The sequence below is a fragment of the Ornithorhynchus anatinus genome, unplaced genomic scaffold (genome assembly GCF_004115215.2).
Source record: "Ornithorhynchus anatinus isolate Pmale09 unplaced genomic scaffold, mOrnAna1.pri.v4 scaffold_264_arrow_ctg1, whole genome shotgun sequence".
Lineage (NCBI taxonomy): Eukaryota > Metazoa > Chordata > Mammalia > Monotremata > Ornithorhynchidae > Ornithorhynchus > Ornithorhynchus anatinus.
The window spans coordinates 1,189,726-1,215,908 of NW_024396743.1; the positions used below are offsets into that span (position 1 = coordinate 1,189,726).

Consider the following 26,183-nt stretch of genomic DNA (forward strand, 5'->3'; position numbering starts at 1 on the left):
GCCCTGAAGCGCGCAATGGAGAGGAGAGGTAGGGACCAGACACCGACCGTGCCGGCTTCGGCCCCCCGCAGGGCCCGGCCCGAGACGGGTGAAATCGGGTCCTGCCTGGGGACCCCCCCGACCCCCACCCCGCCAAGCCCCCGGAAGAAAGGCTGGTTGGGCGCCGGGGTAGGTGCTGTCAAAGAAGGCAGCAGAATCGGGGTGAGTGGCAGAGGCAGGTTTAATGATGTCACCTTGTCTTTGTACATTATAATGAGCCAAACAAAAAAAAAATATATATATATTATGCAGGTAAAAAAAAAATGTAGTCACACAGCACTTTATACAGATATCGTAAGCAACTCAGCAGTCTCACCTCCACATGAACAGTGCTCCTAGAAGCCGGACCCCACCCCAGTCAGTCCCGCGGGCTCTTAAATACTGTACAGAAGCAAAACTTCAGCCCCTGGCCCGAGTCATAACGGCACAGCTGTGGAGCCAGCTTAAGGCTAACAAGACGTATCATGCTTTGGCTTTTTTTTTTTCTTTTTTTTTTCTCCTAAATATTTAAGGTTTTTTGCCTTTGAGATTTATTAGTTTTTTTTCATTTTTAAACCCTTAAATATTACATACATACACCAAAAAAATTACATCGCCATACTGTGCTCAACCAGCCACCTCCTAACCTGGAGCTTCACATTATCAAAAGCTTAGAAAACATGTAAACCTCTGTGAGGGTCTAGGGGTGGGGGTGGGGGTGGGGTTGGGGGGCTCTCCTCGCCTCATCACCCCGGAGGGGTTCTCCACTGCTCACCGGCGAGGAGGAGAGGCTTCCGGGGCGGCTCGGTGCCGAGCGCCACCTCTCCCGTGCCCTCTCCCTGCCCGGATCTGGACCCCGACGGGGGTTGGGGGAGGGGGGTGGAGAGCAGAGGCCCCCGGCTGGGGGCACTGGGGCCCGAAGCGAGTCGGAGCCGGCCAGCTGCGGTGGGTGGGTGGGTGTGGGGGCCCGCTGGACCGTGAAGTCTCATCCTCCCACCTCTGCCACCCTCTCCACTGCTGGGCACCGACAGCAGCTGGGCTCCCCGCCCCCACCCCCCGGGGTCCGGCCTTCTGGTCACCCTCGGCGGCAAGCTGACGGCGCCTGCCGGTCAGGGATGCTGGGTGAGACCCTCCCCTGCTCCCCGGGGGCCTGGGAGCAGCAGCTGAGCCAGACCTGGGGGGGGGAGGAGAAGGGGACAGCAGCTGGAGGTGCCCAGGGCAGGGCCCACACTAGGGAGATGGGAACAGCCAGGCAGGGGGGCAGACTCCGAGGAGCTGAGGCTTGGCGCAAGCAGCTGGGAGGCACCGAAGGAATGGGGTGAGAGGAAGAGCCGGGTGGGGGCCGGGGAGGCCGGTGGTCCCTCCCCTCCTCCTCACGGTGCAGAAGGGGCCGGTCCCCTCCGCCCCCACAGTTGAGACGGACCCCAGTGTTGGCCCGGGGGGGCGGTGGGGAAGGGAGGGTGGAGCCGGGGGTGGGGTGAGGGAGGGGTGGTCACAGAGGTTCAGCTGCTCCGGGCTGGGGGGGGACCGCCCGCTCGGGGGGAGCGCGGAGACTCCTTGCGTTTCAGCGTCCGGCTGTCCCGGCGGTGACGAGGGCGGCCCGGGTGGAGGGCGGGAGGGAGGGGGCGGGGAGCGAGCGAGCGGGCGGCAGCAGGCCCGGCCCCTCCCCGCCGTGTCCGTCTGTCCTGGGCGGGGGCGGCGGCTACTTGTCCTCCGCGGGCTGGGGGATGCCCGCCTCCAGCAGGGCGGCCCGGAACTGGGCCAGGACCCCGCGGACGCTCTTGACGAAGCCCTTGGAGAGTGGGAAGAGGGGAAAGCCGACGTCGGGGTAGCCGCTCTTCTCGGGCAGGAAGCTGCGGTAGCTCTTCCGGCGCTTCTTTGGTTTGACGCTGGGCGGCGCGGCGGGCGAGTCCGGGGCCTCCGCCGGGGGCTGCTCCGTGAGGTCCCTGCCGGCCGCGGGGGGGGCCGCGCCCTCCGTGTCCGAGCCCTGGGGGGCGTCGGGCCCCCTGGCCGCCCCGGGCTCATCCTGGCCCGAGTCCGCCGGCTCGGCCGCCTCCGGCTCCGACTCGGGCAGCGAGTGCGGCTCCAGCCAGGCCTCGATGCGGCCCACCAGCCTCCAGCCGGCCGAGCCGAAGTGCTGCCGGATCTCCTGGGCGAAGACCTCGGGCGGGCGGCGCAGCAGCTGCGTCATGGACTGCACCACGCGGATCAGCGCCATCTCGTTATAGCAGCGGCTGTTCTCGTAGCCCTCCTGCAGGCCCCGGTCGCTGTCGAAGCCCGCCTCGTTGTAGTACGGCTCGTTGACCAGGATCAGGCCTGCGGGCGGCACGCGGCGCGGGGAGGATCGGCGGTGAGCCGCCGGTCACGGGGGGGACGACGGGACGCACGGCCCGGTGCCGGCGGCCCCAGGGAAGAGCAGCCGCAAGTAGCGTCGGGGTGGACCTGGGGCTCCCCAACCCCACTGGGCTCATGTTCTCGGGGGGAATGGGGAGGAGTCTCAACCCTAGAGACTCCCGAGGCCCGCGGAGGCCCGGCGACCGGCCCCGGGACCACAGCCCGTGACCCGCACTCACCCTGGATGGAGATCAGCACCTGCAGAAGGCTGGACTTACTGGTCCACCGCTCTGTCCCCTGAAAGACACGCGACTCGGGGCCGTGAACCGGGGGGCCGGAGCGGGGAGGGGGCGGTCCCACGGCCCACTCCACCGCCCACCCGGCCTTGGGGGGAGGCCCTCCTCGCTCACCTTCCCGATCCAGGTGCCCAGCAGGCTGACGCACACCTTCCCGTTGTCGTACAGGTTGGGGTTGAGCCGCCCGCTGCACTGGGAGAGGTAGCAGAAGTGGGGGGGCACGGCCGGGTAGATGTTAGGGAGCTGGATGTCGAAGAGGAAGAGGCCGTCTTCGTAGGGGGTGCGGGTGGGGCCCTTGATCAGGGCCGAGAAGAGGTCCTGGAGGAGGAGAGTGCGCGCGTTCGTTGGCTGGCCTTGGGAGATGGGCCCGGGGCTGCCTCCCCGACCCTACCCCAACCCCGGGCCCAGCGGGTGGTGAGCAGCCCCTCCCAGGATCCTGCCCCACTCGCCATTCGGTCTTCAAAAGTCTTGACCATGATGCCGTCGGGCAGCGAGGTCGCCAGCAGTGCCATCTCCTTCCGCACGGTGCTGAAGAACTTCTTGGCTTCCGGGGGCTGGAACTCGATCTTCTTGAACGAGTGGTTGACTGGCGGGGAGAGAGGGGCGGGTTAACGCTGCCTGGCCCGGAGGGAGCGGGAGGCCGTGCTGAGGGTGCGGACTTGCTGAGGGTGCGGACTCCCCCTTGGGACCGGTGGGGCAAGGAGGAGGCTGAGGAGAAGAAGTCACGATGACTTACGGCCCTCGTGGGTAGGGATCGGCTCTTACGAGTTGTATCGGACTCTCTTGAGCGCTTAGTACAGAACTCTGCACTCAGGAGGCACTCAATAAATACCAGTGGTTGACCGATGGGACGAGAAGTGGGGTGGGGGGGGAGGACTCACAGGGTGCAGACTCCAGCACAGAGAAGACCTCTCCCTTGGCGCTGGTGAAGGTGACCCCGGGCTTGCCCCCACACTGCTGGCAGAGCACGGGCGTCTCGCTGGGCCACTCGGAGCGGACGGGCGACTGGGCCTCGGGCTTCTCCTCGCGGCGCTCCGCCTCGGGCGCGGCCTCCATCTTCTCCTCCTCGGCGATGGCCACGTTGTCCAGCGTCTTCTTCAGGTTCTCCTGCAGCTTCTTGATGTCGTCCAGGAACCTCTTTTCCCGCGTGGGCTTCTCGGGCTCCGCGGTGGGCGAGGTGGGCGAGGAGCCGGTCAGCAGCTGCTCCACCGTCATGTTCTTGAGGCTCTCCAGGATCTTGATGGCCTCTTTCAGCTCCCGGAAGCTCTTGGGGGGCCCCTCCCGGCCCGCCTTCTCCATCAGCCCGGCCACGGGGGCGGCCAGGGCCACGGCCCCCTGGATGGCCGCCGCCGCCTCGGCGCTCAGCGCCATGCTCCCGTCCCCCTCCTCCCCCACCACCACCTCTTCCTCCTCCTGGGCGGCAGGGAGGGCGGTGGCGGGGGCCGGCTCGGGGGCGGGGGCCGGCTCGTCCTCCATGGGCCCATTGTCCGTCTCCCAGCTGTCGCTCTCGTCCTCCCACTCGTCCGACGAGGCGCCGCTCGTGCTGCCGTCCACCGAGTCGTAGTCGGACTCCTCGATCTCTGATTCGATGTTGTACAGGTGCTGGGGCGGGGCGGGATGCGGAGGTCAGGCCCTGGGACTAGGACGGGTCCAGGCCACCCCCGGCCTGCCAGGGTCTGACTTCAGGTGTCTGAGCCAGTTCCCCAACCCCGCCTACCCCCGCCACCCCCCTCTGCAAAATGGTATCGGTTAAGTGCTTATTATGGGGCAGACACTGTACTAAACACTGGAGTAGATAAAAGATAATCAGGTTGGACACAGTGCACGTCCCATATGGGGCTCGCAATCGTAATCCCCATTTTCTAGATGGGGGAACTGAGGCACAGAAAAGTGATTGCCCATGGTCACACAGCAGACAAGTGGCGGAGCCGGGATTAGAACCCATGACCTTCTGACTCCCAGGCCCGTGCACCAGCCACTAGGTCACGCCCCCCTCCCGCAGCTCTGCGGTGCTCTCGGCCCCGACTCCCCCCACCCCAAATCACCATTTCCCCCTTCCTACCCTGGTCTTCGCTTAACTGGGTCAAGGGGCCCAGAGGGGCAGCCGCCCCACCCCCAACCCTGGGCGCTCAAACCCACCCACATCAGATCGTCTGACCCTGTGGCCTGCGGTGGCCACTATCGCCCTGAGAGCAGCCCTTTGTGGGGACCCACCAGGGAGCTGAACCACGTGACAGGAGGAGGAGGCTGCTCGGACACACATCCTGTTCCCCAAGCTGGGGGGAGGGGGAGGAGGGGAGGGGGAACGGGCAGGCTGCTGGGGTAACAAGTTAAACAGGCAACGGCCTCTGACCCAGCCCCAGTCCTCACACACCACCCTCTCCCCCAACGTGTGTGTGTCTGTGCGTGCACGCGCACGATCACGTGCATGCCGGGGAGGTGGGAGGGGGGCATGTGTCCGGGCAGCCCAGGGCCCCGAAAGAGGGGAAGCAGTGGGCAGTCAAAGGGCAGGAGAGGAGAGAGGGGTCCGAGGAGGCCAGCCCGGCCGACTGAGGCTGGCCCGGGGCCTCCCCCGCCACCTCCATCCCAGCCCTCCCGGGGGAAGTGGTTAGGGGGTGGGAGAAGGGGCGCCCTGGGTCTTGGCTTGGGGCAGATACCTGGGCTGTCCTAGCTGTGCAGATACAGTCAGGGGACACCGGGCCAACCTGACAGGCTGGCGAAGCCTTCTAGACTGTCAGCTCACGGTGGGCAGGGAATGTGTCCGTTTATCGTTCTGGAGTACTCTCCCAAGCTCTTAGTCCAGTGCTCCGCACACAGTGAGGGCTCGGTAAATACCACTGAACAACGAACGAACGCCTGGTATATCCGATAAGAGGCGGAACAGATTCCCCACCGCCCCTCCACCTCCTCTCCCCCACCCCACGCCTCCTGCCTTTACTATCCAGGAACCCAAGGGCGCACCACAGGGCCGAGCGATCCCCCTCCCCAGCTCTGACCCGAGCTGCTCACCTGGGGTAGGATGATGGTCTTGGAATTGTCGGCCCACACCACCTCCACCTTACTGCTCACGTCCACCCGGGCCACCTGGCCCACCGACGGCTGCGGGGAGCAGGGGTCAGGTCAGGGCCGCGTGGGGGAGGAGGGGGCCAGGTGGGGAGGGGGACCCCGAACTGGAGGTTGGGAGCTGGGACCGAGGAGACCCTTGGGAGTGGTGGGGGGGGGGGCCAGGTCAGAGCTGCCCCTCCGGGCCGGGCTACTACTGAGCCCCAGAAGGCCCGGAGGGGGAGGGGCCGGAGGTGGGCACCCAGGGGGACCCTGGGGGGGTGGGGGTGGGGGGGCTGGATCTGCAGGCGCCACCTAGTGACAACCCAGGGGACGGCGGGTGGCCCGCAGAATTCATTCAATAGCATTTACTGAGCGCTTACTATGTGCAGAGCACTGTACTAAGTGCTCGGAATGGACAATTCGGCAACAGATAGGGACAATCCCGGCCCAGTGACGGGCTCGGAGAGTTAGACTCAAGGGAACGGGCCCGGATCCGCCCCGCGCTCCGCCGACCGCCGTACCTCATCCTCCTTGGGGGCGGCGGCCCCCTCCTCGGTGTTGCCGATGCGGATGACGATGTCGGTGGTGCGGAAGCGGAAGTCGGGGTGGTCCGCGATGTCGTACACGCTCACGTCCTCCTCTTCCCCGATCAGCTGCAGCCCCAGAGTGGCACGTCAGGGACTGGGGTCCAGCCAAAAGGTACCTCCCCGCCCCCGAGACCGGTACCGCCCGGACTCACCTCGACGTCGTCCCCGGCCGGCCGCAGCTTGAACCACTTGACCACGCAGGTGCGGCCGATGTGGTCCCCGGACTGCACCACGCCGTACACTGCTGGGTCCGGGCAACTCTGGGCTGGCAGCGCCGGGAGGGTGGGACAGAGGACGGGTTGGGGTCTGAGGCCCACCGCCCGCTCTCCCGGCTGCATTCCCCTCCCGGCCCCTCCTCTCCCTCACCCTCGGGGGGCCACCTGTGGCTCTGGGGAGGAGCCTCAGTGCCCCGCTCATCGCTCCCCCTGAGTCGGGAGGATAGGTGTGGTGTCCAGTTGGGGGGGGGGGGGGGGGAGGACCCCACCTCTCTTGTCCACTACGAAGTCTCCAGGGCAGAACTCGTTGTTGTCCAGGTGGTGCACGGGGAAGAGCTCATTGGAGCGGATGCTGGACTCCACAGTGCCGTCCTGCCACATCACGTCGGCCGACGTCATCGTGGTCACCACTTCCACCGCCACCCTGCGGGGACCCATCCGGCCGTCAGAGGGCCTGGGACGACGGTACACGGCCTTCCAGGCTTTGGGGGCCGAGGACGGGGAGGGGGAGGGGGCGGGAAACCCCTGGGTCTGGGGATCAGGGGGTTCCTGATGGCTTGGGACGGTTCTACGGGGGTCAGAGAGGGAGGAGGAAAAAGGAGGAAGGGGGTGAGGGACGCCCCCAGGGTCCGTCCCTACCTATCCCCGGGCTTGAACTCCCGGGAGACCTTGGTCTTCTTCTTCTTGTGCTTGCGCTTCAGGTTCTTGATGGACAGGGGGGTGCTCTTCTTGCGGCCGGTGCCGCTGCCGCTCTGGGAAGACGCCGTCGAGCTGGCCGAGGAGGTCACCGAGCTGGTGTCGTCCGTGTCGTCGGCCCCCTCGTCGTCCGCGTCCTGCTCCATCGCCTGGAGCTGTTGGCGCTCCTCTGCCGCCGCCGCTGCCCCCGTCTCCTCCTTCAGGGGGCAGGAGGGCTGCCGCTCCCCAGCCTCGCCGGATCCCCCCTCGGGCCCCATCCCCGACCCCACCTCCTGGGCCTCCGCGGGGCTGACCGGGCCCTTGGCTGCATCCGGGGGGCCGGCCGGGGCTCTGGCGGACCCCTCTGGGTGGTCCCCAGGGGCTGGAGAATCGGGGGAGCAGGACATGATCTTCACGATCTGCTTCTTCAGCAGCCGCTTCACCTGAGAGCATCGGGAGGGAGAGGCCTGGTCAGCGGGGGCCAGGGGACCGGGAACCCTGCCGGGAGCGGGTGAAGGGCTGCTCCAGGGACACCCGAGTCATCAGGGGCCTAGGCTACACCGAGGGGGCCTGCCTGGCGGGGGAAGCACGCGGCAGGGCAGTGGTGTCCCGCCCTCCCAGGGACCGGCCCGCTCTATCTCCCAATCAGCCCAGGTCCCACGGCACCTTCTTTGCCACAGAGCCCTCTCCCAGGACACAGTTCCTCTCGGGACACTCGCAGGTGATTTTCGCTGGCTCCACCTTGGCCGGAAACACGTAGAGGCAGCGTTCCCCCAGCTGCCGCTGGGCATGGTCGAAGCAGCCCAGGCGCTTCACCCTGGGCAGGGAGAGAGGTGGGCTGGAGGACCGGCCGCCGAAGAGCATGGCCCTCTCCCCTGGCCGAGCCCGTGGGGACCCCTGCTTACCTGGAAAGATTCTCCTGGGTGATGATCGAGGGCGGGGGGCTGACGCTGTCGGTGCCCCCGGGGCAGAAACTTTTTGTGATCCACGTGACCTTGAGCTCCATGACCTGCACCTGGGGAGGGACGGCAGGAGGGACGGAGTGGGGAGCAGCACAAGCCGCAAGGACCTGAGGCGGGGAGGGGCAGGGCGAAGGTCCGCCCCGCCAGAGCCCGATCGGGCCTCACGCGCCAACAAAAGGGAGCGCTGAATCCCACCTGGGCTCAGGTCTCCCGACCTCGCCGCTCGCTCCCTCCCCCACTGCAGCCCCCAGCCCCCTCACCTCCTCCACCACGACCCGGAACTTGCTCTTAGTGCTGAGCACAGGCTTGACCCCCGACAGCCACTGGACGCTGGAGAAGACCTTGGAGGGCCCGATGAGCACCTGGCCCGGGTAGAAGCCGTACGAGTCGTCGAAGAAGAGGCCCTGGGCAGGAAGAGGGGGGCTGCCGTCAGGACACCGTCGGGCCCACCGATACCGGGTTGGGTCATCGGGTCTGACCCGGTCCCCCACCTCTAACTAAGGGGCTCTGCGGAGGGAGGGGAGACAGGGCTCTCCTCCCCACTGCGCTGATGAGGGGATGGAGGCCCAGCAGGTGACATGACTCGTCAAAGTGACTTGTCCCTTGGGCCGGGGCAGAGGTAGGTCCGGACCCCCACCTCCCAGTCTGCCTCCCAGACTCTCCTGGGGCGATGTCACCCATGCCGGGGTGCTGCCTAGCCCCCAGCCCAGGAGCCTCCGCCGGAGGGGGGCAGTTACCGAATCGCTGACGTGCGGGCAGACGTCATACAGCTTTGCTCCATCCTCTGTGTTCATGGAGCACCTGGGAGAAGGCAGACAGATAGTCACACTGGAGCCTGACTCCCCTGAGGCCACAGGCCCGGATCTGAACCCTGGGGTCCTGGAGGGAGGGGGACCACCAGCTGAGTGGAGGAGGGCAGGCAGGTCAAGATCCCCAGCGTGAAAGAGCCCCCCAAAACACTTCACCCCAAACTGTCGGGGAGGGGTGAGGGAAGGCGGGGCGGACAGCCGCCGTGCAGCAGGCAGGACACCGACCCCTGGCTAGAGGCCTTCAGAGCCAATCCTGGGGGCCTCCCCACACTGAAACGGAGCCCAGGAGCCGCTAAGCATAAGGCCCGGGTTTGGGACCCAGGATCCGGGGGAGAGACCGCCGCAGGCCCTATCTCCAGTTACAGCTCCTATCCATCCTGGCCGGGGGGTGGGAGAAATACGTTGGGAAAGTGGGTGCTACCTGGCCCCGTTGGACAACTTCAAGATGATCTGGTTCTTCAGGTCGTAGACCTTGCCCAGCCAGCAGTCATAGGCGATGTAGTCCCCGTACATGAAGGGCTGCAGACACAGGGTGTGTGGATGAGAGGCCAGACGGCGGGTGAAAGGGGAAAGGGGATGAGGGATTGGACCTGGGGCTCCTGACCTCAGGCCGAGGTTGCCAGCTGCGGGCGCCCCCAGCACTCTTGGGGATGGGGGCCCCGGAGCCGGGCCAGGGAAGCAGTAGAGGGGCAAGAGGGGTCTCCGGGCCGGGGACTCACCCAGATGTGCTGTAGGTCCTTGCTGTTGACAGGGTAGAGGATGCAGTTGGTCCCGACCAGCTTCACGGCACAGTCGATGTTCACGTCAATCACCGTCCCGCACTGGCTGTCCTGGGGGCCGGAGGGGGCCGTGCCCACACCTGCTCAAGCCCTGAAGGCCCGCCTCTGCCCGGCCCCCGCCGGGCCGGGGCCCATGCCCGCCCCCCCCCAACCCCCATCCCCGGGGGCACCTAAGGGATCGAGTCGGGGCACTTACACTGGAGCCCATGTGTCTGACCACGTCCCGGGGCACCACCGAGCGGTCCTCCAGCTTCAGCTGCGGAGAGAGGGGAGACACGGACGAGCGTGAGGCCAGCCCCTCGACCCGGAGCCTGGGGACACTTGCCTGGCCCAGACCCCAGCAGGGTCTGGAAAGGCTGCCCCTTGCCCAACCGGCAGAACTGCTGAGAAGCTGTGTGGCTTACTGAATAGAGCTTGGCCTGGGAGTCAGAAGGACCTGGGTTCTAATCCAGGCTCTTTCACTTGTCCTCTGTGTCACCTTGGCAAGCCACTTCACTGGGCTTCAGTTACCTCGTTTGTAAAATGGGGATTAAGACTCTGAGCCCCATGTGATGTGGGGACAGGGACTGTGTCCACCCCATTTATTTCCACCCCAGTACTTAGTACAATGCTTGGCACATAGTAAACGCTTAACAAATAACCACAATTATTATGATTACTATTATAAAGTTCCCATTTTAACCCCGGGGACCAGGCCGACACTACACTGATCCACCGATTGGTGTCTTCTGCGCACTGACTGTGTGCTGAACGCTGTGCTGAGCATCAGGGAGACACAAACAAGAGCCGTCCCATCCGGTCTTGAACCATCGGTAATCGCCTGGGCCCAGGGATTCTCGACCGAGCTATCGCTTCCCACCAGCCACTGGCATTGGTGCCCGGCCCCTTATCTCGGAGGAAGCCGGTGCGGGGTTCTGTTTGCTCCCTCTGGCCCCGTTGGCTTGCCAGGGAGGAGCACCGACAGCACCGTCCACGGGCCCGGCGGCTCTCGACTCCTTGCCAACACCAGCCCTCCAGTCCCCCACCCAGGTCCCGATCCCTTCCCTCAGATGGGCCTGGCCTTGCCACCCCAACTTCTGATGACCTGGAAACAGCATGGGAATGCCACCTTCTTTTTTTTAATGGTATCTGTTAAGTGCTTATCATGTGCCCGGTACTGTACTAAGCGCTGGAGGAGACCCAAGCTAACCAAGTCGGACACTGTCCTCTCCCATGGGGCTCACCATCTTAATCCCCATTTTCAGATGAGGTAACTGAGGTCCAGAGAATGATAATTATGGTACTTGTTATGCGCTTAATATGTGCCAAGCACTGTTCTAAGCACTGGGGGAGGTACACGGTAATCAGGTTGGATGCAGTCCCTGTCCCCCAGGGGGCTCACAGTCTTAATCCCCATTTTACAGATGAAGGAACTGAGGTCCGGATGCTGTTAGACCCACTCGGCCCCATTGACTCTACAGGCACCTGCAGAAGCCTTCCAGCCCGCAGGAAGAAAAAGCCTGCTCGGCCTGGCCGCAGCTCCTCACCCGAGTCCCAAGGCTGCGGCCTGCTCTGCTCTGACCCCCGGCCTGGGGAAGAACTTTTGGCCCAGGAGGTGGGGAGGGGGGGGAAGGAGGGGAGCAGCGCTGGCCCCCAATTCCTGTTCGGCCCCACTGACCTTCCCTCAAGCTGTCCCTCGGCTAGCAGGGAGAGGCCACTGCAGGCCCCCCCAAGCACAGAGAAAGCACCGGCCTCATCCCTGTTGGTCACCAACTTCAAAGATCCGCCCTGGCACCGAGCACCTCCATGCCAGGCAGCAGACAAGCCGGAGGGGCCGGGAGGGTCAGTGGGACCCAACTGCCCCGGAGTTGTTGGCCAAGACCACGCATTTACCGGTTCTTCCTGGGAGTGGGAAGGGAACAGGTTGCGGGGACCAGCTTGAAGCTGGTCTAGAAACAGCAGGTTAGCATCTCTGACAACGGTTACAGTGAGAGCAGGCACTTCCCAGAATGTAGTGGGGGGAGGGAGAGGAGCCAATCTGCTCCTCTCCCGGACCCTGCTCCCCCAACACTGATCCGGGGGTGACCCGCTCTGGCCTCGGGTCCCTGATCCCACCCCTTCAATGAAGCAGAGAGGAGCGGGAGCATTCATTCAGCTTCCCTGGTGTGGGACACACCGCTGTGGGGCATTGAGGGGGGTTTCCGGAAGTCCTGGCTGGGGTCGCCATCCTTCTCCCCGCTCCCCTGGGTCCGGCTGGTGCCAGCCCCGGGCCGGGGGTGTGTGCGTGTGTGTGTGTGGGGGGGTCTTCTGGGACGAGAAGGGTGGGTCTGTCTCCTCCCCAAGGCTCAGGAGGAGTGCCCCCCTCCACCCGAACCCACCACCCTGTTGTAGACTTCAGCGGGCTGTGGCACCTCTGGGTTGCTATGGAAACCGGCTGGTGCAGTGCACATCAGGCCCACGATTAAGGGGGCGAGGAGGTGGGAGGGGCTGCATTCTACGGGCTGGGGGGCTTCATCTCAGAGCCCCGTACTGATCACCCGTTTCCCAATGCCTGGAGAGAGCCGGTCCCTGAGGTATGGGGGTCAGGCATAGATCCTGTGAGCTCCTGTGGGGAGAGGCATGGAGACACTGATGGATGGATAGATGGACTGATTGATTAGCCGGGGGTCCAGGGCCACACCTGGGCATGGATGGAGGTGAGGGGGGAGGGCACCCACAAAAAGCAGACTTGAGAGTCCTGGCCAGCCCAGCTGACAGGCTGGGGCTAGAGGACCGATGGACGGGCGGACGGCTGGGCCGCTGCCGCATTACTAGAAGATGCTATGCTGTCGGCGGGGAATGGAGAAGTGGCAGCGAGGCCCAGTGGGGAGAGCCTTGGGCAAGTCACTTTTCCTCTCCATGTCTCAGTTTCTTCATCTGCATAATGGGTAGTCAGCTTGCATTCTCCCTCCTTCTTAGACTGGGAGCCCCACGTTAGGCAGGGACTGTCTCCGACCTCATTTTCTTCTACCTACTCCAGGGTTTAATTTGGGGCTTGGCACAGAGTAAGTGCATAATAATAATAGTGATATTAGTAACAACTATTGCACTGGTTCAATCGACCAATCAGTGGTACTGACTGAGCGCTTACTGCGTGAAGAGCACTGGGGTTCCTCTGGTAGACTGAGCACTCCAGGGCAGATGGGGACTGGGACCGATCTGATTATCCTGGATCCATCCCGGTGTTCAGCACTGTGCTTGGCACGCTCAGACTGTGTAGACTGTCAGCTTCTTGTTTACCGAGAAGCAGTGTGGCCTAGTGGACAGAGCACAGGCCCGGGAGCCAGGAGATTCTAACATCGGCTCTGCCGCTGGTCTGCTGGGTGGCCCTGGACAAGTCACTTCACCTGGCCTCAGTGACCTCATTTGAAAATGGGGGATAAGACTGTGAGCCCCAAATGGGACATGGACTGTGTCCAACCTGATTAGTTTGAATCTACCCCAGCGCTTGCTACAGGGCCTGGCATGGAGTAAGTGCTTAACCAATACCATTTAAAACAAAAATCCCCAAAACCTCTGTTGTACTGTCCTCTCCCAAGTGCTCGGTACGGCGCTCTGCAAAGGATAAACATTCAGTAAATACCACTGACTGACTGGAGGCACTCAAACCCCGTGAATTCTTGGAAATCATAACGGAGACGGGGTGCTGGGATGGTTGGAGAGGTGGCCTGACTTGACCTGACGCAGCGCCGTGGGTCGGGGAGAAGCAGGGGGCCTGTGGAAAGGGTGTGGGCCCGGGAGCCTGGACACCTGGGTTCCAACCCTGGCTCCTCCACTTGTCCGCCAAGTGACCTAGGGGCAGTCACCTCACTTCTCTGGGCTTCAGTTTCCTCATCTGTAAAATGGGGGTCAAAGCAGCATGACTTAGTGACAAGAGCCTGGGCTTGGGAGTTGGAGCTCGTGGGTTCTGACCCTGGCTCAGCCACTTATTAGCTGTGTGATTTTGGCAAGTCACTTCACTTCTCTATGCCTCAGTTTCGTCTGTAAAATGGGGATTAAGACTGTGAGCCCCACGTGGGATAACCTGATTACCTTGTATCTACCCTAGTGCTTGACACATAGTAAGCACTTAAATACCATCATCACCACCACCATACCTGTTCTCCCTCGCTCTTGTACTGGGGAATCCTGTGTGAGACAGGGACCGTATCCAACCTGATGATCCTGTGTCTAACAGGAGCTCAGCACAGTGCTTGGCCCACGGCCAGCCCTTAACAAACGCCGCTATTATTATTATGATTATTATTATACTTATTTTTAAAGGGTCTGGCTGGGTGAAGTCCTGGGCTCCTGTGCCCCAAAATGCCACCCTACAGGCACAGAAAACCCAGAGGAAGGAGTGCCCGGGTGGGTCTTCCTGTCCCCGCGTTCCCTCTGGTGGGTCGGGCTGGGACCCGGGGGACGTGGCCACGGTGGCTCGGGGGTCAGAGAGAAGAGAACGGACCGCCCCCCCGCCTGCCTCCTCTCAGTTTTACCGCTGCGTTCCAGTGAGACACCAAGGCGCCCACTCCGCCTCTGACTTGCTCCTGGAGAAATCTGAGCCCTCCAGGCTGTGCCAGGGTGCCCTGCCCCCTGCCCAAGGGGAGGCGGAGCCCTCCTCGGGGGCAACAGGGGTGAAGTTACAGGGCTGGGGGCTGCCGGGGCTCTGGGCCGCCTCGCGGAGGCGTCGGAGGGGGTCCCGGTGGGCGGGAAGCGAGGCTGCCCTGAAATCTGAGCGGCCTCTGGTCTGTTTACACAGCCCTGCAGCTGCCAGAAGGCGGGGCCTGGGACACGGGCAGGTCCACGGGCAGGTCCACAGGCTCCCCCACAACTGTCCCTTGGGCCATGCTCCGGGAGGGTCACCCCAGCTCTCCTACCACAAGGGAGGGAGCCACCCCTGGCCCCCAGACTCAGCTTCCCCGGTGGGTCCAACCCTGACCCTCCAAGAGGAATTTTCCCACCAGGATAGAGATGGGAAACCAAGGTCAGCCACTGGAAGCAGAGGGGAGGGCTTGCCTGGCCACGGTAAGCAGCATGGCCTAGTGGCTAGAGCCCGGACATGGGAGTCAGAAAGACCTGGGTTCTAATCCCTGCTCCGCCGCTTGTCTGCTATGTCACCTTGGGCAAATCACTTCACTTCTCTGGGCCTCAAGTTACCTCATCTATAAAACGTGGATTAAGACTGGGAGCCCCAGGTAGGAGGTGAACCCCGTCCAACCTGATTAGCTATCTCTACCTCAGCGCTCAGTACAGTGCCTGGCACAGAGTAAGCACTTAAACAGAGTAAGCACTGAACGTATCAGCTAATTCTGCCGCATTGTACAATGCCAGAGCTTAGTTCTGCGCATAGTAAACGCTCAATAAATACCACTTCCACATCAAACAGTGCCTCTGGGTCATCAGAGAGCGAGGTGATGCTTTCAGAGAGGGTCAATAAAGATAACGATGCAGATGGTGTAAATCAACTGGATAATTGCTCCATGTGGAGGGCCCAAGTGGATAATCTAAATGGAGTGGGTTTTCTCGGGGTCTGAATGAATCTGCCAGGCTGCCTGACCGGCTTAAAGCTCCCAGAGAAACGCTGGGTCTTGCCCGGCGCCCGGCCTGAGAGAACATTGGTTCTTTTTTTAAAAATGCATCTGGGGCACTAGTTAGGGTCATGATGAAGCGCTTATTCTGTGCAAGCACTGAGCAGACAGCGGATCCGGAGATCGGAGGCAGCGTGGCCTAGTGGAAAGAGCATGGGCCTGGGAGATGGGAGGACCTGGATTCTCAACCCAGCTCCACCGCCAGCCTGTGTGTGACCTTGGGCAAATTACTCAGTTTCCTCACCTGCGATATGGGGATTCGACTGCTATTCTCCCTCCTACTTAGACCGGGAGCCCCAAGAGGGGCAGGAACTGTGTCCAATACGATTATCTTCTATCTACCCCAGCGCTCAGAACAGTGCTTGACACATAGTAAGCCTTAAGAAATACCACAGTTATTATCATTATTATTGGACCCGGGCCCATATGGAGCGTGGCGCCTGAGAGGGTGCTACCTCACTTGAATTATGTACATAACTTTAAATTATGTATTATAAAATACGTATTCATATTAATGTGTCTCCCCTTCTACAAGTTCGTACTGACAGGGAACGTGTCTGCTAAGCATTCAGTACAGTGCTCTGAACATAGTAAATGAACAATAAATATTACTGAGGTATGTCTTAGCCCCATTTAACAGATGAGCAAATGGAGGCCTAGAGAGGTCAAATGACTGGCTCCAGGTCACCCAGAAGGCTTGGGGGTGGGGGGGTGGGGAGGTTCGGGTCCTCTTTTTCCATCCCCACCAGGACTCTCCCCACTAGGCCTTCCTCCCCAAAGACTTCCTTAATGGCTGTTTCTATCGAACCAGGAAAACCAGATGCACCTGTGAGAACATGGAGGCAGAAGACCGGCGGGAAAACCACCCAGGGGAAACTGAAGCCTAAACATGGCTCATCGCTGGAGACCCCCTCACCGGCCCAGTAGCTCCCCCCGAAGTGAGGGCTCTCCCTGAATGGTGACCGCCAGGGTCTGACCTGGCACCTGGTGCCACCCCAACCCCAGGGGTCCTTCCTTCCGTGGGGACAGGAAGCCCCCAAGGGGGCTGGCCCAGGATGGCTCTCCCCAGTCCGGCCCCCAGGAGAAGGGGACAAGCGGGCCTGAGATGGAGGCCCCACCTGCCACTTCCTCTGCCCCAAAAGGGAGCTGCCTGGGGAAGGGAGAGCTCCCGATCCCTGCCCGCTTCCTGATCCCGCCACAATCCCGGTCCCTCAGTCGGTTTTGCGCCTCTCCTCAGAGTTCCCCGTACAAACGAACTCCGATTCCCAGAGCAGAATGCCATCCCCCTTCCTGATCCCTCCTCACACCCCCTGCCGCCGTGGCTCCCCGATTCCTCTCTGGGCCAGTTTCAGCTGCAGCTCCCCGGAGCCCGGCTGCAGTTCTCCGGAGCCCGCGCTTCCCGGGCCTAGAACCAACCACTGATCGATAGCCACGTTCCCTGCAAAACACCCCCCCCACCTCCCACCCCCATTACCTGGAAAATGAGTTTGCTTAGTGCGGCCTGCTCTGCCCCCAGACAACCCCTGGGCAGAAGGCGAGCCAGGAAAGGGTCTGGGGGCCTCCGGGGGCCTCAAGCCCCGGACCACAGCAGCGAGGCCTACTGGCTAGAGCCCAGGCCTGGGAGTCAGAAGGAGCTAGGTTCTAATCCCGGCTCCGCCACTTGTCTGCTGTGTGACCTTGGGCAAGGCAGTTCACTTCTCTGGGCCTCAGTTCCCTCATTTGTAAAATGGGGATTAAGACCAGGAGCCCCATGTGAGACAGGGTCTGTGTCCCACCCGATTTGCTTGTACCTACCCCAGCGCTTAGTACAGTGCCTGGAACATAGAAAGCCCTTAACAAATGCCATAATTATCTGCCCCCGAGGGAGCCCGCTGCAACTGGCCTTCCCGCCCTGCTGGCTAGCACGGGGGCCGGTGGTTCAGGTGGCCCGTCCAGGCGGGGTGTCCTGGCGGAGAGCACTCGGGGTGGGCCGACAAGGCCAATGGCTAACGGGGCAGGGGAGGTCCCGGGAGCTGGGGAGAGAGAGAGAAAGCTCGGGCCCTGCAGCACTTGCCAGCCACTCAGGGCCAGGCCTCGCAGTGGCCCGCTGCCCAGGCCGGCAACCAGCCAGGAGACCGGCTTGCCCGACCCCTCCAGCTCTCCTCCCCAGCTGCCCAGACCAGTGAGCCCAAGAAGGCCCGAGTGAGAGCTGCAGTTCCCGGTCCTCGCCTGAAGCGGGATGTGGCGGGGGGATGACCAGAGGGTCCCAAAAACCAAGCAGGTGCTGCCCATCGTATCCGAGGCCCGGCGGTCCGGCCCCAAGGGGGAATCCTGCCATGGAAACTCCTCGCTGCCCTCCCTCATTGGTGGGGGGGAAGACACAGACCCCCGCAGGAGGTGTATCTGCCCTCCTCCTGCTGAGACCTCCCAGGGAGGGGCCTGCTTTGTCCCGCCTCTCCCGTTCTGGCCCAGGAGCCCCTGAAGTGCCTGCTTGGGTCTCTCGAGGGCTTATGGCTCCCACACTCGTCGCCGGACTCGTTTTGCAGCCCTGCAGCTTCCAAGATCCCTGCTTAGAAGCGGGGAGGGCCCCCTCTCCTGCCTCCTTTTTCTTCAAAAAACAACCAAGGCATCCCTTGGCTCCCTGCCCTCCGACCCCCTGCTAGGGATCTCTCTCCCACCCGGAACTCCCTCCCCAGCTCATGGCCGCTAACCCCCTGGCCCTCTCCATCTTCGAATCCCCACCTCCTCCAGGAGGCCTTCCCTGATTGAGCCTCTCCTTCTTGGGTCCTGGCTGCCGCGAGGGCTCCCGCCTCCGACCCCCGGCTCTGGGGCCCTTTGCCGCTTCGGCCTCCTAGACTCATTCCTCTCCTCATCTTTCCGAGCTCTGCGTTTGTGCCTGAAAGCACTTTCGGCAGTCGATAGTTCTTGAGCGCTGAGCGCAGAGCACTGTACTAAGCAGTTGGGAGAGTCCCTGAGCACGGCCTGCCGGGGTCTCCTCTCGGGCGGCCTCAGGGGTGAGCGGGTTTCACGGCCGAGCCTGGGGCGGCGTCGATTAGGACTGGCGGAGTCTCACCGCCTGCCGGCCAGAAAAAACTTCGCAGAGGCGCTTTCCTGGATCCGAGGCCGACCACCGGATTCCCCTACCTGGGCTTCCTCTCCAACGACTTCTCAAACGGCACAGGAAAGGAGTCGGCGGGACTGGGCGAAAAGCACGGTGTGCTATTAAAGCGGGGCGTGGAACCACCTGGCCTGGTTGCCCGTGGCTACCGGTTCCCCAGCCGGGCCCTCCTGTGCCGCCTTGGCACGGGACCCTTTGGCACCCGGCGCGTTTCCCGGGGGGAGCCATTTGCCTGAGACACCGTCCCGGGCCTCGCTGAAATGGATGCTCCCGGTCGTCCTGAGAAGCCGGTCAGGGGACCCGGTCTCTCCTCTCCCCTGTCCCCAGCCTGCCGGGACAAATGGACACATTTCCTGCCCCTGCTCTCCTCCCCCTCCTTTTTTTTTTTAATGTGGTATTCGATAAGCGCTTGTTATGTACGAGGCATGGAAGGAAACTGAGTCCCAAGGTTGGAGGGGGAACCTCCAAGATCAGCCAAGGGCCTCTGGCCCTAGTCAGGCTCAGTAGGGTGGCCACGTCACCAGGGTCTGGGGTCCCAGGAAAGGGGGGGGGAACGAGGACACGACGAGAAGCCCCAGCTCGGGCTGTTCCCCAGCGTCAATCGCGTCAGGGCACGGCGCAATTAGAGCATTTATCCCGGCTTCTCGGTGAACCTTCCGTGACTCCCGCCCATGACATCACCGACACAGACTGCTTCTAATGGGGCCGGCACCTGCAGTCGCGGGGGGGGGGGGCGGGGGGAGGGGGCTTTTAAGGCCTGCGGCCACCGAGACGTTGCCATCCAAATCGCTTCCCTCCGGGAACCGCGGGCGAACTAGGAGCCAAAAATAAACCCAGAAGCCTTCACTGCGGAATCCGCCCCCGCAGGTGTGGACGCCCCGTAATTACAGCCTGGAAGAGGGACTTCCCGGTCCCTGCCGGTTTGGGCAGGAAAAGCCCCAGGTGGGACCCTCCCCGGCTCCCCTCCAGCAAGCCCCTCACCCCCCAGGAGCGAGAGCCGCTCGAGCCCAATGTAAAAGCCGAACGAGGGTGAGCAGCGCCGCCCTCGGAACCTGTGGACGGAAATAACAACAAGAACGACGTGGCATCTGGTGATCCCATCCTACAGGTGCCAAGCACTGTGCTGAGCCCCGGAGCAGATTTGGGACTATCGGTTCGGACACGGCCCGAGAAGGGAGAGAGGACAAGTATTTCACCCCCACAATACAGATGAGGAAACTGAGGCCCAGAGAAGTTAGGTGACATGCTCAGGGTCACCCAGGAAAGACAAGTTGCAGAGCCAGAATTAGAACCCAGATCTCCGACTCCCTCCCACAGGCTCTTACAACTAGGCCACGCTGCAAGCTGCCCTCGGCCTTGGCTTTTTTTTTTTACGGTTATTTTTAAGCGCTTACAATGAGCCAGGCATTGTAGTAAGCGCTGGGGTAGATAGAAGCTAATCAGGTGGGACACAATCCCTGTCCCACACGGGTCTCAAAGTCTCAACCCCCATTTTACAGATTACTCATTTTATAAATGAGGTAACTGAGGCACGGAGAAGTGAAGTGACTTGCCCAAGGTCCTCCCCACAGCACTTGTGTATATACGTGCATATTTACTATTCTATTAATTGTATTAATGATGCGTATATATCTATAATTCTATTTATCTCTTCTGATGCTATTGATGCCTCTCTGTTTGTTTTGCTGTCTTTCTCCCCCTTCTAGACTGCGAGCCCGTTGTTGGGTAGGGACTGTCACTATCTGTTGCCGAACTGTGCTTTCCAAGCGCTTAGTCCACTGCTCTGCTCACAATAAGTGCTCAATAAACACGACTGAAAGGTCACACAGCATACAAGTGACAGAGCTGGAATTTGAACCCAGGGCCTCTGAGTCCCAGGCCCGTGCTCTTCCCAATAGGCCTGCTGCGTCTCACCTAGTCACTGGGCGTCATTCTTCTTGCTCCTGTCTGACCTCTTGCTCATGCCCTAGACTCATTTTAGGACCCCTGTGAGCCCCACCTTCCGAGCCATCCTAAAATCCCCCTTCTCCTGGGGAGGGGTGCCTTCCCTGATTCACTTCCTCTTCCCGGGCCGCACCTGCTGAACTCTCACCCCAGGGAGGCAGTCCCAGCCACCCAGGGAACTGCTTCCCAAAGTGGCTACCAGACTCCGCCTACGAGAAACAGCCGGGGCCTAGGAGGCAGAGCTCCTGGGTCCTCCTCCTGGCACGACCACTTTTTAAAAAAAAATATAGTACTTGTTATGTGCTTACTATGTGTCAAATACTGTTCACAACACTGGGGTAGATACAAGCTGATCACGGTCTAATTAGGAGCAAGAACAGGAGAACTGAGGCACGGAAGAGTTAAGTGATTTGCCCAAGGTCACAGAGCAAACAATCAGCAGCGCTGGGATTAGTCGCTTCATTCCTCTGAGCCTCAGTTTCCTCAACTGTAAAATGGGAAATCAATACCTGTTCTCCCTCTTAGACTGTGAGCCCCATGTGGGACAGGGACTGTGTCCAACCTGATTAACTTGTACCTACTCCAGGGCATAGAACAGTCTTGGCACACACTAAGGGCTTAACTAACACCATAAAAAAAAAAAAATTAACACTTGCCTCTCTGCAGAGACAACACTCCAGTCTCTCTCTCCCATAAATTATTTTGCCTCCTTTTCCTCCATTACATCGAAAGTTCCTTGGGGGCAGGGATCAAAACCTTCTCCCCCTACTGCCCTTGACTAAACTCCACTGGGTTCACCCAAGTGCTTAGCACAGGGCTCTGCACACAGTCAATACTATTGACTTGAACTTGCACATTATCCGGCTGCAGCTCTTGCTTGCAGCGGGGCTCCTTGGAGTAGCTGATGGGCTGCAGAAGCGATCGCTAAGTGTTTCAATTCCCGGCCAGGCTCCAGAGGGCTTTGGGGATAGTAGACTTCTTGGATTCTCCCCAAGACCTCAGGGGCAATGGGGATGGAGAAGGGAAAAAAAAAAAAATCAATCCACCAATCAGTGGTATTTATTGAGCTCTTACTGTGCGCCAAGCTCTGTACTGGGCTCTTGGGAGAGCACAAGATGGCGGGTAGACTGGATCCCTTCCCTCGAGGAGCTTACGGTTAATGCAGTAGCCAGCTGAGGGGGTGATGTGTGTATGTGGTGGGGGGTAGGAAGGGGCTGGGCCCCACCCCAAGAAGCGGAGGAGGGAGAGAGCTGAGTGACCGGCCAGACGCCGAACTGAACCAGGTGCCTCTTGCTTCAGGTGTCCTCTCCCAAGCGCTTAGCACAGCACTCAGCTCCCGCTGGGGGCCGACTAGCTCGAGCGAGACCTTCTCCCTTCTCTGCCCGGAGAGAAGGGCAGACCTCAGCACCTGCTTCTCCGCCGGTGCGGCTGGGTGGATCCCCCCACACCGGGCACCTTCGGGCCGGCTGGCCCAACTCCCCGGGGGGAGCGGGGAGTAGGTGCTACACAGTAGGTGCTACTTCCGGCCTCACCGCCCGCCGAGGCAGCGCAGCGTAGTGGGAGAGCTGCGGGCCTGGAAGTCGGAGGTCCCGGGTTCTAGTCCCGGCTCTGCCAACCGACTCCCGCGTGGCCTTGGGCAAGTCATGTGCCCGGCCCGTGCCACAGTTTCCCCAGTTGTAAACTGGGGACGAGGATACCCGAACCCTACCTCGCAGGGGTGCTGTGGGGGGTAAATAAAAATAACTACAATAAGGTGCTTTGGTAATAAAAGAACCAAAGAGAAACCCAGGTATTATTATTCCCCTCTAGACTGTAAGATCATTGTGGGCAGAGAATGTCAGCTTATTGTTATATTATACTCTCCCAAACACTACAGCGCCCCGTACACAGTAAGCGCTCAGTAAATACAACTGAGACCGAGTTGCAGAGATTGGAGGGGGCGGGCTTCAAGTCTGGTGTCCCTGGATTGGGTGTAAAATTAGCCAGCTTAAAGGGCTGTTTTTTGAGATGCTATAGTTCCTCAACCCTGGACTAACTCCCACCCACCGGCCCTTGCATGGATCCCCTCTTTCTTTGGTCCTGGACTGCCAGGGAAAGAGCAAAGGGCTGACCCCCTCCTCCCCCCAAAAATACATTTTTTAAGCTCAGCAGGGAGCCCACCCCGTTCAGTCTTCCCCGAGGCTGGGAGGGGGATTCCTTGGGCCCATCTGGGGGCTTAGCCATCTTCCGAAGGAAGCCGGCCATCAGAGTCTCTGTCACAGGGATCCTCGGGAGGAAGGGGAGGAGTTGGGGGGTGGGGGGGGGCAATCTGTAAACAAAGTTAATCACCAGGGCCAAGATGAGCAGAATACAGTTTGCCCAGGCCCCGGGGACCCAGCAGCTGACCAACGCACCCACCGCCCCGGCCCTGGCAGGGGGGCAGGGTCTTCCAGGGTCTCGGCATCTGTGACCTTGTTGTTTGTCCGTCAGGAGGCGAAACGCAAGTCGCCTCCGTCGCCCTGACTCCGCGAGCCTCTTAAGGCCGCAAAAACGGCAAGTGGCCCCAGTTCAGACAACCGGGCGGATCCCAGCTGGGGTTTAACCCCTGACACAGTCCCCATCTTTGCCACCATTATAAACAACGCCCCCTCCCCCACCAAGGACCATGATGACGGTAATCACGATAATGATGGTTTATGGACGCAGAGCCACGCGCCGCGTTTCCCCGGCTAGAATCTCCGACGGACTTTAATTTGCTTTCGTCGTCTGAGGGGCTCTCGGACCATCTGCATTTCTCCGGGGGGGGGAGGGCTGGTGGGGGGAAGGAGCAGGAGGTGGATTTTTGTATGCGCGGGAGCGTGTGTGCACGCGCCTGAGTGCCCGCACATGAGAGGGAGAGAAAGACACTGGCATCACACTAGAAAATGGATCTTCCCCCGCTGCCTCTGCTGAGGGCCCGAACCGGGGCCTTCCCCCAAGCCCACCGCCATCCTTTGTAAACACGGCCAGCAGCGATCCTCCTTTCCCGACCCTTTTGTCTTCCATCCCGGGGAAGGCCACCTCAGGAAGTGACCCTTCCCAGAGGTCACACTTCCCAACGCCCCCCGCCCCCGCTTGCAACCCTTATCCCCCCCTCATTGCACACCGGTTCTGGGGGGAGCCCTGGTTGCAGGGAGGGAGTGGAGGAGGGGGAGACGGGTGTGTCTGTGCATGTGCAGCCCCGATACGAGGTCACACTCAGAAAAACAAGCCCAGGCGCACCTAATCCGTTGGGTTTGGGCTCTCTGATTTCCAGGCCCAAGGCCCCTCGGCTGTTTAAAGCGGCCGAATTTACCAGTCGTTCGGATTGCCGTGCAGTGGGGCGTAGTGAGCGCCCGGGTGGGAAGGGGGGCAACAGACTTAGCAGAGGCGATTCCGGCCCTCCAGAAGCTGAGGGTTTACCGGGCGCAGAGCGCGGCGCTAAGCGCTGGGGAGAGGCCCGGCGGTTCTCATCCCCGCCTTCGGGGAGCCGACAGTCCAGGAGGGGAGCCAGAGGCTAAAATAAACTGCAGATAAATCGCAGCTCATCGCTACCCTTGCGCCAGACTGGGTCAGGACACAGCTCTGGGCCCCGCGGCCCCTTGAGAACGGGTTGGTCGCCTTGGTTCGTGGCAGGTTGCGGCCTCTCCGGTCTCGCCGGTGTCTTCCCAAACCCCAGCTCGGCTCGGGCCCAACTGTCACTCCGGTCCCAGGACAAACTGCCTTATATATATATATATATATATGTTGATATCTATACGTCTATATTATTATGTTGGTATTTGCTAAGCGCTTACTATGTTCAGAGCACTGTCCTAAGCGCTGGGGGACACCCAGGGTCATCAGGCGGTCCCCCATGAGGCTCCCACCCCCGTTTTCCAGATGAGGTCACTGAGGCCCCGAGAAGCGACCTGCCCACAGCCACCCAGCTGACAAGGGGCAGAGCCGGGATTGGAACCCACGACCTCTCCCTCCCCACCCCGTGTTCTTTCCACCGAGCCCCGCTCCTTCTCTCGGTAATAGCCGAGTCGTCCATTCCAAGCGCTCAGTCCAAGACTCCGCACATAGTAGGCGCTCAATAAATACTAGGGAATGAATGACCGTCCTGCGGTCCCCCCGACCGGGGCACCATTCCCAGAAGCCCTCGGGGAAGCCGGTCCTGCTCCCCCGCCATGACCCAAGGTTTCTCCTTCCACATCAACGTGTTCTGATGGTCCTATTATCGTCACCACCCTCCTCCTTCTTCTTCTGATTGGGGCGGTCGCTATTGCCCACACTCTGGCTCCGAATGGCTTTATTTCCCAGAGCGCCTCGCGGCCCGGTTTGGGCAAGGCGGATTTGGGCCCGGCGGGTTGTCGGGGCCGGTCCCGGGCCTCCTCTCCCTTCGAGGCCTCCGCCATGGCGGTCGTCCCGGCCCTCCCCCCCCCCCCCCCCCCCCGCCTCACCTTGGTCTCCTTGACGTGCTGCTTGACGCCCTCCGGGTACCACTGGACGCGCACGTATCCGCGGCGCAGGGGGCTGGCGCGGCCCTCCTCGTGGCCGGGCCCTCCGGACTCGGAGCCCCCCGAGCTGCCGCGCCCCTCCTCGCCCTCCGAGTCCGAGTCCTCGCCGTGGATGAGGCGCACCAGCCCGAAGCGCACCGAGCCGCGGTAGCGGCCCGACACCAGGTCGTGGGAGAACAGCAGGCGCTGCGAGCCGGCGGCCGACGGCGGGCCGGGGGCCGGGGCGGCGGGCGCGGGCGCTGCGGGATCCGCCATGGCTGCTCGGCGAGAGTCACGGGCGGCGGGGGCGGCGGCGGCGGCGGCCGAGGGGGGAGGGGAGGGGAGGGGGCGACGCGGTGACGTGGCCCGACGTGACGCCGTCGACGTCGGCGGCGGCGGGGAGGCGGAGCCCGTCGCTAGGAGCGCCGTCGCCACGGCGGGCCGTAAAGGCGGCGCCGGGGGCTGCGGGGGAGATGCGGCCTGCAGCGCGCAGGCGCGGTCGCGCTCCCTGGCGCGCGCGCAGGCGCAGGCGCAGTCTCTCCCTCCCTCCCTCCCTCTACCTGTCAGTCAGTCAGTCAGTCAGTCAGTCTTGATGGAGCGGCCGAGCTCTGTACTAAACGCCTGGGAGACTGATAATAAAAATAACCGCCAAATAAATGCCCTCCTTGATATTCATTCCTTCCTTCAATCGGATTTATTGAGGGCTTACTAGGCGCAGGACACTGTATTAAGCCATGGGGGAGATTAATGTTGGTATTTGTTAAGCGCTTCCTATGTGCCGAGCACTGTTCTAAGCGCTGGGGGAGATACAGGGGAATCCCACGTGTCCCACGTGAGGCTCACGGTTAATCCCCATTTTACAGATGAGGGAACCGAGGCACAGAGAAGTGACTTGCCCACAGTCACACAGCTGACACGTGGCAGAGCTGGGATTCGAACTCATGACCTCTGACTCCCAAGCCCGGGCTCTTTCCACTGAGCCAAGCTGCTTCTACAGGAAGATACAGGATAGAAGATACAGGATCATTCATTCATTCCTTCAATTGTATTTACTGAGCGCTTACTAGGTGCAGAGCACTGGACTGAGCGCTGGGGGAGTTACAGGGTCATTCATTCTTTCAATCGTATTTATTGAGCGCTTACTAGGGGCAGAGCACTGGACTAAGCACTGGGGGAGATACAGGGTCATTCATTCAGTCGTATTTATTGAACGCTTACTAGGTGCAGAGCACTGGACTAAGCGCTGGGGGAGATACAGGGGTCATTCGTCCATTCAATCGTATTTATTGAACGCTTACTAGGTGCAGAGCACTGTATTAAGTGCTGGGGGTGATACAGGGTCAGTCATTCATTCCTTCA

General features: G+C 61.5%; 1 protein-coding gene across 1 annotated transcript; it reads right to left on the reverse strand.

Moving 5' to 3' along the window:
- Positions 1-202: 202 nt before the first annotated feature.
- Positions 203-25,129, reverse strand: UBE2O (ubiquitin conjugating enzyme E2 O). The gene is made up of 18 exons (XM_029057089.2): positions 24,789-25,129; positions 9,917-9,976; positions 9,661-9,771; positions 9,363-9,460; positions 8,870-8,933; positions 8,393-8,536; positions 8,076-8,185; positions 7,837-7,987; positions 7,135-7,613; positions 6,765-6,919; positions 6,433-6,545; positions 6,215-6,346; positions 5,658-5,747; positions 3,530-4,250; positions 3,098-3,234; positions 2,763-2,966; positions 2,592-2,649; positions 203-2,334 (listed from the first exon to the last, which is right to left on the reverse strand). Exons 1-18 carry the CDS (start codon positions 25,098-25,100, stop codon positions 1,721-1,723), a joined length of 3,753 nt encoding a protein of 1,250 aa, XP_028912922.1. The 5' UTR covers positions 25,101-25,129; the 3' UTR covers positions 203-1,720.
- Between the last annotated feature and the right edge of the window lie 1,054 nt (positions 25,130-26,183).

Bases quoted from the DNA above. Each gene is read 5' to 3' on its own strand.
- UBE2O (XM_029057089.2), bottom strand. From the start codon at position 25,100: ATGGCGGATCCCGCAGCGCCCGCGCCCGCCGCCCCGGCCCCCGGCCCG. The intron at 9,772-9,916 runs GTAAGTGCCCCG...TCCGGCCCCCAG, and splicing joins TCAGACACATGGGCTCCAGT to GACAGCCAGTGCGGGACGGT. The intron at 7,988-8,075 runs GTAAGCAGGGGT...CTCCCTGCCCAG, and splicing joins ACCCAGGAGAATCTTTCCAG to GGTGAAGCGCCTGGGCTGCT.